The following is a 9836-nucleotide window of genomic DNA, read 5'->3' as shown; positions in this document are numbered from 1 at the left end:
CAAACGTTTTTGAGCAGAGGAAACCCACAAAGTTTCCCGAGGTAGCTCGCGTCCAATCTCGCGGTCGCCGCGTCAAGAAATAAGATGGTCAGAGTTTGTATTATTCCGCTCCAGACCGATGGTGAGAACGAAGAACCAAAGCGACTAACAAAGCCCAAGAAACCCATCATCAAATCTTCATAAATTTTAACCCGGCTGCAAAACAACAGCTGCAAACGACCCAGATGGGACTCGAACCCACAATCCCCAGCTCCGGAGGCTGATGCCTTATCCATTAGGCCACTGGGTCACTCAGCAAAAAGCTGTGAGAGCCGCATTCTAAGGGCCCCTCCCGACCATGCATGACTCCGCCCACCTACGTCCGTCCTTTCCCTCCTGGTTTCGTTCCCCGTCACTAAGATATTGGCCACGCCCTCCGTCTCGGTTAGCCTGTTCTACCAGCTCACGCCGCCTCATCTCGCTACCCTTTGAGCGGATTCGAAGGCTGGCCGTATTCTAACTCTACCACTTGAAAAAGGGTATATCTGACCATAAACAATTAAGACTCTCCGGTAACCAAGCTGGCGACCTAACGGTCAATTCTACCCCACGCGGAGTTTTGTCTCGTAACGTTTGCTCCGCAAACCGCCGCCCTTTAGCCTGGGAAATGTAGTTTCACGGGCCTCGCGCGCGAGCGTTGAACCTAACGATCGCGAGATCTCGGACTCACGAGAGACACCTCCCCCCAGGAACGCGAGAGCTTGAGCCGTCTTATATTTTTTCAAACTGGCCAATGAGAGGTTTGCTTGGACTCGAATTCGCCAATGAGAGCGTGAGGCCGCAAGAAGTTTAAATCGCACCTCGCGGACGAGGACGGGAGTTTTGCAGCTCCAGCAGTTCGGCGCAACGTGTTGGGTCGCTGTGGGGTAAGTGGCGGAGCCGCGCCGGGTCTGGAGGAGCGAAAGGTGCGCTGAGCTTTAGGACGGAGGGGTGAGGACGGGAGGCAGGCTTCCCGAAGGGTCCGAAAGCGGGGAAACGTCGGCAGGCTGTGTGGAGAAGGTTCAAAAGCCTGGGAAATGTTAAAGAGCTTTCCAGACCGGGATGGTTCCTTCTCTCTGCCGCCGCTCGTTTGTAATTTGTTACGTTGCTTCACGAAAGCTTCCATTTCCTAGCTCGGGAAACCTCCGCGACACTTTTCGTTCGCGTGTGAGTGGCTCATTTGGGCCAGAGTTACTCAATTGGCTCACTTTTCTGGGTTCGCACGACGCGCGGGACTGGAAATTTATGAGAACTTGAGTTCGCCCAACACGCGAGGATACAAATTGCAGTTGGCTGGTTTGGGGTCTTGTGAATATTTGCCAGTAAGTTGATGTGAGCTTGGAGACGGGCTATAAGAAGTAACAACAGCGTTACGTGTAATGCTTAATGCCCTAAAATTCTCTTTCGCCATTTCAATGGATTTTCCTCAAGAGTAACTGCAGGCCTAAAGTAAATTTCCAGAGTAAAGGAAATAAGTTCAGAAATGGTTGAGCTCATTTCCTTTGGAAGAGAAAAAAATGCTTTGATGCAGGACTCTAATCCCCTTAGTCAGACACATAAAGTTTGAAACCAAGGCAGCTGTGTATCTTAAACGTTCTCAAACCTGAACCCTTCGGAAAGTTTTAAGTAGAACTAAATACCATTTAGGTCAATGTTTGAATAAAATATGCCTGGAACAGAGCTACCTCTTAGGCTGTAAACTGCTTCTTTTCCAGTGTTTTGCCAGCTGTAGGTAATTTACAAATAGATGCCTTCTGCAGTCAATACTGTTAAAGGCTAATATCTTAATGTTAACTACTGGGTCTCTTTATAGGTTTAAAGACATCTATATAACATTCACAATGTCTACCAATGAGAATGCTGGGGCAACATCTGCCCGCCTGAACAGATTCAAGAACAAGGGCAAAGATTCCGATGTGAGTAACTGTCAACTGTGGATACAACTACTTGTATTTTTAAAGCCATAGCTCAGTTTTTCAATGTATCTTCACTAGGAAATGAGGCGCCGACGGATGGAAGTCAATGTAGAGTTGAGAAAAGCTAAAAAAGATGACCAATTGCTTAAAAGGCGAAATGTAGGCACATTTCCAGATGATGCCACTTCACCTCTGCAAGAAAATCGGGGCAATCAGGTAAGTGCCTATTTTATATGCCTTCTGAAGATTTGCCTTTAGTTGTATACTTTATTTTTATTTTTTTATTTTAATCCCATTTATATCCCGCCCTTCTCCGAAGACTCAGGGCGGCTTACAATTTAAGCACAAACCAATGTGCTTAGCAATAGCCTTCATTCTACGTATATGCCTGCTTATTAGGGCTTTCGGCCCCCGCCAAGCGGCATTTTTACAAAGTCAGCTTATTGCCCCCAACAATCTGGGTCCTCATTTTAAGCTGTACTGGTTTTAGACAGGTATTTTTCCCAGTCCAAATGAAGGGGCAGAGATTCAATCTGAGGCCTTCTGTTCACTATCATTGAACTGTAGGCCTTCCTCATTTAGAATAACAAATTTTTGATCTAGCTTTGTTTGACTTCTGTAAACAAAATGAATTTGAACATTGGAATGTCAAAAGGAAATATCCTGTTTTGTTCTATTTTAGTAAAGGAAACTGTAAAATTAAGGTTTGTGTATGTAATGGTGTAGCGCTAGTGAGGTTTTCCAAGAATACAGTAATTGTTAAACTCTTATGTAATTGTTTGAAATGTTGCCTTGTAGGTTGCTGTCCACTGGTCTGTTGAAGAAATTGTTAAAGGAATTAACAATACTAATTTAGAATTCCAGCTGCAGGCTACTCAGGCTGCCAGGTAACTATCAATATGCATTACTCTCTGCATGACACAAACTATAGATAAGAGCTGAAAAATTGTAATCTGAGGTTTCATAGTAATACAGGTATTTTTAGCACAGTAAGAATGCACGTTTTTCTTATTTAATGGGTTAACCAAAATCTAATTTTGTTTAGTTTTGGAAATGCAGTGTGCAGTCCAGAAAATTGTGGCTTTATGCAGGATATAAACCCAGTAGATATATAATGGTTAGATGAGAATAATGGGAATATCTAAAACTTTAGGATACAAATTGGCAAACTAAGTTGATCCTGAAAACGTCTCTTGGTACAAGATACTGGTACAAAAAAAAGCATTAGTTGGAAATGTGTAAGGTACTGTATAAGTGATAGTATATTTCTTTTAGTCTTAGTTAATTGCTTGAAAACTACATTTGCTTATATGAGTACTAAAAACTGTTTAAACCTCATCCATGTTTATTACCACTAGACTGAGGGATTTTGCATCTTATATAAAATGCCTTGCAGCAAAAGAAATATTGTTCTGTATCTAACTGAAACCATAGTGGTCAACTTTCTAAAATAAAATATGACTAACAACTGTTGTCATGGAAATGTAAAATTTCTCTCTAAAATACAGGTAGGAAAGCTAAATTTATTTCTCTTACACATAGGAAACTGCTGTCCCGAGAAAAGCAGCCCCCTATAGACCAGATTATTAGAGCTGGCTTGATACCGAAATTTGTGTCCTTTTTGGGAAAAGCAAACTGCAGCCCTATTCAGTTTGAAGCTGCTTGGGCACTGACCAATATTGCTTCTGGCACATCTGACCAGACAAGAGCTGTAGTAGAGGGTGGAGCAATTCCTGCCTTTATATCTCTGCTGGCTTCTTCTCATACTCACATTAGTGAGCAAGCTGTATGGGCTTTGGGGAATATTGCAGGTAAGTTGGTAAAACTGGCATGCTTCTTATAAGTAATGGTATGCAAAACAATGTGTTTCATTTGAAATTCAAAACATTTTTTTCATATTTATATAATGCATAGGTATATAACTTTTTCCAAGTACAATCTTATGTCAACATTAAGAGCTGAGGGCTCTTATGGAACTTACGTAATCTAATGGAACTTATGTAGTTATTTCGGAGCTGTTTTCAGAATTCATAACATTAAATGTTTGGGGCTGAGGAGGTATCACTAAATATGTGGACATTTGTTAAATATGCCCTTGTCCTTAAAATCTTGATTATGGTGTTTGGAAATTACGTAACATTTTGTACATTTCAGTGCTACACATTTCAAGATTTTTTTCCCAACTCTGCAATGCTACTGTTGAAATCATTTCCACACGGAGGCATTCAATGACTAACATCTGTGACTGCAATGCTCTTTGGCTCCTGGCTGCTAGTGGCTAGTTTGCCAAGGATTTTAATGCTGTTATCAACAGGCTTCCTTTCTTGTTTCCCCCTCTCCTTGAACAGTTTTCCATGGCAGTTATATTATCTTTGTCATGCTTGGATTGTGATCAAGTCAGCTTGCCATGGTGATATTCCTGCCCTGAATTAGCAGTCATTCCATATGAGTCTTAGCATTTGACACTCTTTATTTCTGCCTTCAGGTGATGGCTCTGCTTATAGAGACTTAGTTATTAAATATGGTGCACTCGACCCACTTTTGGCTCTGCTTGCTGTTCCTGATCTCTCTTCTATATCTGTAAGTGTGAATTCTCAGCTAAAATCTTAACTCTGAAAAACAATTTCAGCATTATTTAATCATAACAATGTTTTTTTCCCTTAGGTTGGCTACTTGCGTAACATAACTTGGACTCTGTCAAACCTCTGCCGTAACAAGAATCCTGCACCACCCATTGAAGCTGTTGAACAGATTCTGCCCACTTTAGTTCGCCTCCTGCATCACCATGACCATGAAGTTTTGGCAGACACATGTTGGGCTATTTCTTATTTGACTGATGGGTCAAATGATAGAATTGAAGTAGTGGTCAAAACTGGCTTAGTGCCACAATTGGTGAAACTGCTAGCATGTGGAGAAGTTCCAATAATGGTAAGATAGCCACATACATAAATTAATGAAGGTTATGAAGTATTGAAATTCTTCGTATAAGCTATTGTAGAAGATGCAGTTTCCAACTCAAGTGCAGTAATTTCAACTTCTTGAGAAATGTACTTTTAATATTCTTTGGTTTAGAAATCTTTTCAGTATATTGATATTGCTCAAAATGCAAGCTCTTGGGTGAATAGTGTTATCTTGAGATGGCTATACCTCCTCCTTTGACAGAAATTATTGAAATATCCTTGTAATTTTCTATCTGGACATACTGTTTTCCATACTATCGAGTTCTAGTCCTGCCTTAGGCTCAAAGCTAACTGGACCAGTCACTTTCTCTTAGTCCTAGGGAGCAGGCATTAACAAAAATAAACTTTGATATCTTGCCAAGAAAACTGCAGGGACATGTTCAGGCAGTTGCCAGGAGCTGGTGCTGATTTGGGTAGCCATGGACTTTGACCAGATATGTGATTCCACAAAGGTGTCCCCTACTGTATAATTTGAAATAAGATTTTTGACATTGGGTATACTATCTTCTAATGTTGCTGTTGAATTTTATGGTTATGATGATGGTTAAACAGTTATGTTAGTTAATAGTATATACTTAGAATAGTAGTACTGAGAATTACATTAAGGACTTGGGTGGGTGTGTGGGTGGGCTTGCATGTGAATACTGAGGAGATATTGCAAGGATTTCTTCCATATTCTGTAGACCAAGTGTGCCCAACCATGGTACGTGGACCACACACTGTCCTGGACAGCTTGTAATGCGGCCCCACAAAATCTTCAACTTTCCACATGTCATTTATATATGTTAACTATGTTATATATTTTATACGCAGCCCAAGACAATTCCTCTTGTTCAGTATCTTAAACCTCTTTTCCAGACTCCATCATTAAGAGCTATAGGAAACATTGTAACAGGGACTGATGAGCAAACTCAAACAGTAATAGATGCTGGAGCATTAGCTGTCTTCCCAAGTCTGCTTGTTCACCCCAAAAGCAACATCCAGAAAGAAGCTGCATGGACTATGTCTAACATAACTGCTGGTCGCCAGGATCAGATCCAGAAGGTTGTGGACCACGGGCTTGTTCCATATCTTGTTAGCATCTTAAAAAAGGTAAACCTGAAAATACATTTTGATTATCTGTGCCATCTGCCTTGCAATGAACTTTGGCTTTAAAAACCTATGGTTTGTAGATATTTTTAAGGTTATTAAATTTATAATCTGCCTATAAGGCTTTATTATCTACGGATATTTCAGGGACACATTTTTTTCAACTTTTGGGGAAAGTAATATACAGTCTCAATGAAATACCTTTGCTATTTAAGAACATGGAATGTATTGATCTATCATATTCCTAATTTAAAAGCAGTGTAATGCTTAAGCAGTGTTCTTTAAATGTTCTGGCCATGTAGAACTGGAAGAAAAATAAAATTTCTTGAGTTGGATCTTATATTTTAGAAGGTTCTTTTATCATTGGGGTGGTTTTTGGAGAGTGTAGAAGATTTCAGAGGGAGGACTAGAAATGTCTTTATTCCAAGGCATGAAAAATTGGGTCATAAACTTTTCATAGATTGAAGAGGCATGATGCTAAGTTGAACTCATTATGTAAAATGTAAATGCATCAAAACATGTATTTTTACAAACAACTCAAGACAGAATGGTTTCAACACACCTTCCTATTTTCCCATTCGAAAGCACGTAAAAATGCAAGTAGAAAAATAGGGACCACTACGGTGGGAAGGTAACAGCGTTCCGTGCACCTTTGGCGTCTAGTCATGCCGGCCACATGACCACGGAGACGTCCTCGGACAAGCGCTGGCTCTTCAGCTTTGAAACGGAGATGAGCCCCGGCCCCTAGAGTTGGAAATGACTAGCACGCATGTGCGGTGGAACCTTTACCTTTAACCACCCTGTGAAGTATGGGTTGAGAGAGAGAGACTGGACCAAATTTACCCAGCCATCTTTCATGGCTAAGATGGGACTAGAACTTATGGTCTCCTACTTTCCAGCCTGGTACTTTAACCACTACACCAAACTGGCTCTCTTTAATAAGCTAATTAGAGAAGTGCTAGGCTTGAAGATGCAAACTGCCTTATATTGGTTACTTATCTTCTTTTTGTGAAAGTGTGCAGGAAATGTCACTGCTTAACACTGCATTTTTTTTTAGAATAAAGCACACTAATTCTTCCATGATGTATCCAACCCTGAATCATCTGCTGAGTGGCTATACAAATCAACTAAACATTTCAAAGGGATAGCAGAAGTGTATAATCTTGCTGTAGATGTTATACATGTATTTACATTTGTGAGTGTGTCACAGAACTAACTTTTTAAACTTAGTTGGACCACTTCAAGGCTGTTCTATTGCTGCCTCCTTACTTTCCTGTATTTTAAAACAGGGAGACTTTAAATCCCAGAAGGAAGCGGTATGGGCAGTGACCAACTATACAAGTGGAGGAACAATTAGTCAGATCATTTACCTTGTTCAGGCCGGTGTATTAGAGCCATTATTGGATCTGCTTGTGGTTAAAGACAGCAAAACAGTCCTGGTGATTCTGGATGCTATTACTAATATTTTTATGGTAAGTTGACAGCAACCCACTCTGGTGGTGGGGGAGCATTTTCAAATCAAAACTGTATATTTCACCAGCAAGAACTCTTAAAACTAAAGCATTTTTCAGAATATCTTCTTTATATGAAATGTAGTGCATTAAAAATGAAATTATCTCTATAGGCAGCTGAAAAAATAGGTGAGGTTGAAAAGCTGTGCATCTTGATTGAAGAATGGGGCGGCTTAGACAAAATTGAAGCTCTACAATCCCATGAAAATGAGCAGATTTACAAATCAGCTGCAAATCTGATTGAAAAATATTTTTCAGCAGAGGTAAGTAAATTCAAGTTGGCCTGCAGAGGTTGCTGTATAATAAAAAAGCTACTTGATAAAAAGTTTGTGCATGTAAGGGCTTAACATTCTGTAACATTGAGGGTGCTGCTATATTAAAAACATGAAAAGATTGATACTGTTTATATGTGCACAAGCAGCAATTTGTGCTTAAAATATGACAGCGTGTATTAGACTATGAAGAAATCTAGAAGAATATTTTAAGCTTTACTCTTTTATTACAGGAGGAAGACGATGAGAACGTTATTCCAGAATCTGGTTCTGATGCATATACATTCCAAATTCAAGACAGTTCTGATACCTTCAAGTTTTAAGTCTCTTGTCTGACTCCAGTCTAGTTTTTTTCCCCCCTCATTTCTGTTCTGTCTCTTACACTGCCTTTTTTCTATGTGAAATAGCACTTTGTTTCAACTAAAACTACTTGAACAGATCATGGCAGTTTACATATGCCAAGTGAACTTGTGTCGTCTTATATTTCCTTTTTTGTATTCTGTAAATTCTCCATTTCTGAATCTACTGCCTTTCAGTAGTGGATATACCTAGATTTAGATTATATCCATACTACAGTTGATCAGACAGAAATGGTTTGTGAATCTTAATTCTCAGTTTGGTTTGCAGAACACACAATGTTCATTAGCAAAAGCAAACCTCTCAAACTGATTTTAAAGAATATTTGTTCAAATGGAATAAACTGTATTTGAGTATCATCCAAATTGTAAAAAAACTTTTTTCTGGAGATGCAAAATGGTACCTCTTATTGTGCTTTCTATTTTAAAGTTCACTGTGTATCACCGAAATGTTCTGCAGTTACCACCAGAATGAAAATTATTTGGGGCTGTCTGATCTATTGTTTCTCAACCTTGGCAACTTTAAGATGGCTGTGCATTTCAACTCTTCTAAAAATATAGAGGACCGCATTCATTTATCACTAGGATAAATGCATTATTTTGCCTACATGGTTGGAGATCAAGATTTCCCTTGTTTGGGGGAGCAGTGATATGCCAGCAGAGTCGAGTTAAGCATTTTCCAATTTTTTGATATGCCCAGACCAAAAGGTTCACTGCTCTAGAGGCAATAGGTATTGGAGGGGGCAGAGGGGGGGCTACATTAAGGGTGTGTGTTGCTTCTAGATCAGGCCCGTGTACTTTTATCTCCCCTGGGCCACATCCGGTACTTTGGCTGCCTAGCCCATGTGAGATCAATTAAAAGTTAGAAATCAAATGTAAATAAGGACACTGCAGGGAGCAGGAGAAGAAGCTGAGTTTGTACCAATTCTGTGCAGTTGTTGCCATGTGTTCCTTCAGTCGGCCACCAGCTATGGGAGGGCAAGGAGAGAAATTACTTTTCTTGCACCTGCACAGTGCTCACTTGGAGCAGCCGGAGGTGGTGGTCATTGCATGAGGGCACCTGGGCATGGTACCTACTGCCACCTCGGTCAAAACATGGCCTTGCAGGTGAGCAGGCAGAGCACAACCAGGAGCTATTGGTTTGAGACTCCACAACAGTCCCAGTTTCCCATGTGGCCCCTTGGGAAAATTAATTGCCCACCCTGTTCTAAATAATAGCTGTGGAATTTCTATACTACCCTAATATTAGGCAGTAGCCTATAATATGAACAGGAAGTATTTTGTTTAAATTAGACAAGAAAAACTCAGGAAAAGATTAGAGCGTTTATTAACATTTTGCCTTATTTAATATAATGGCCAATAGCTGGATTGTTATTTAATTGGTTCTGCCCTTGCTTTGAATAATTTTTTAAGACAGACTGATTTACAAGTGTGAAACTTAGCAGAAATCAACCTGAACATTCAGTATGGCAGAATAGTGTTCTTTAAAGAGAAAAGTTAACTTGCTGCACTGAGGACTGGTATAGTAATCCCCCTGCCCCCCTTTGCAGGCCAAGCAGAATTTCAGGTTGTCATTCCCTTAATTTAGCATTGCTACAGCTTCACATTTATCCTGAAATAACTGGACACTACTGCAAAATGTAAATTTCTAAAAAACATCAGCTGGTCAGGAAATACTCTGAATAGCTGCTTGCACTAGAGAATAAAACGCCAG

General features: G+C 40.1%; 1 protein-coding gene across 2 annotated transcripts; it reads left to right on the top strand.

The window, feature by feature from the left end:
- The first annotated feature begins 1280 nt into the window (after positions 1-1280).
- Positions 1281-8482, top strand: KPNA2 (karyopherin subunit alpha 2). Of its 2 annotated transcripts, XM_081321145.1 has the most exons (11): positions 1281-1350; positions 1840-1934; positions 2013-2150; positions 2733-2821; positions 3477-3745; positions 4420-4514; positions 4599-4862; positions 5753-5986; positions 7273-7455; positions 7608-7757; positions 8000-8482. In XM_081321145.1, the coding sequence occupies exons 2-11, from the start codon at positions 1860-1862 to the stop codon at positions 8087-8089; spliced, it is 1587 nt and encodes a 528-aa protein (XP_081177271.1). In that variant the 5' UTR covers positions 1281-1350; positions 1840-1859; the 3' UTR covers positions 8090-8482. The 2 variants fall into 2 exon arrangements, with proteins under 2 accessions (XP_081177271.1, XP_081177270.1); XM_081321144.1 differs by lacking the exon at positions 1281-1350 and having other exon boundaries at positions 1832-1934.
- Positions 8483-9836: the final 1354 nt, after the last annotated feature.

This window comes from Vipera berus (assembly GCF_964194415.1).
Source record: "Vipera berus genome assembly, chromosome: 2".
Taxonomy (NCBI): domain Eukaryota; kingdom Metazoa; phylum Chordata; class Lepidosauria; order Squamata; family Viperidae; genus Vipera; species Vipera berus.
Note: the sequence above shows the minus strand (reverse complement) of the source record. Positions and strands in the feature narration are given on the sequence as shown.

Coding starts and splice junctions, on each gene's coding strand:
- KPNA2 (XM_081321145.1), top strand. CDS start 1,860: ATGTCTACCAATGAGAATGCTGGGGCAACATCTGCCCGCCTGAACAGA. Junction 2,151..2,732: donor AAGAAAATCGGGGCAATCAG/GTAAGTGCCTAT, acceptor GTTGCCTTGTAG/GTTGCTGTCCACTGGTCTGT. Junction 2,822..3,476: donor CAGGCTACTCAGGCTGCCAG/GTAACTATCAAT, acceptor TCTTACACATAG/GAAACTGCTGTCCCGAGAAA.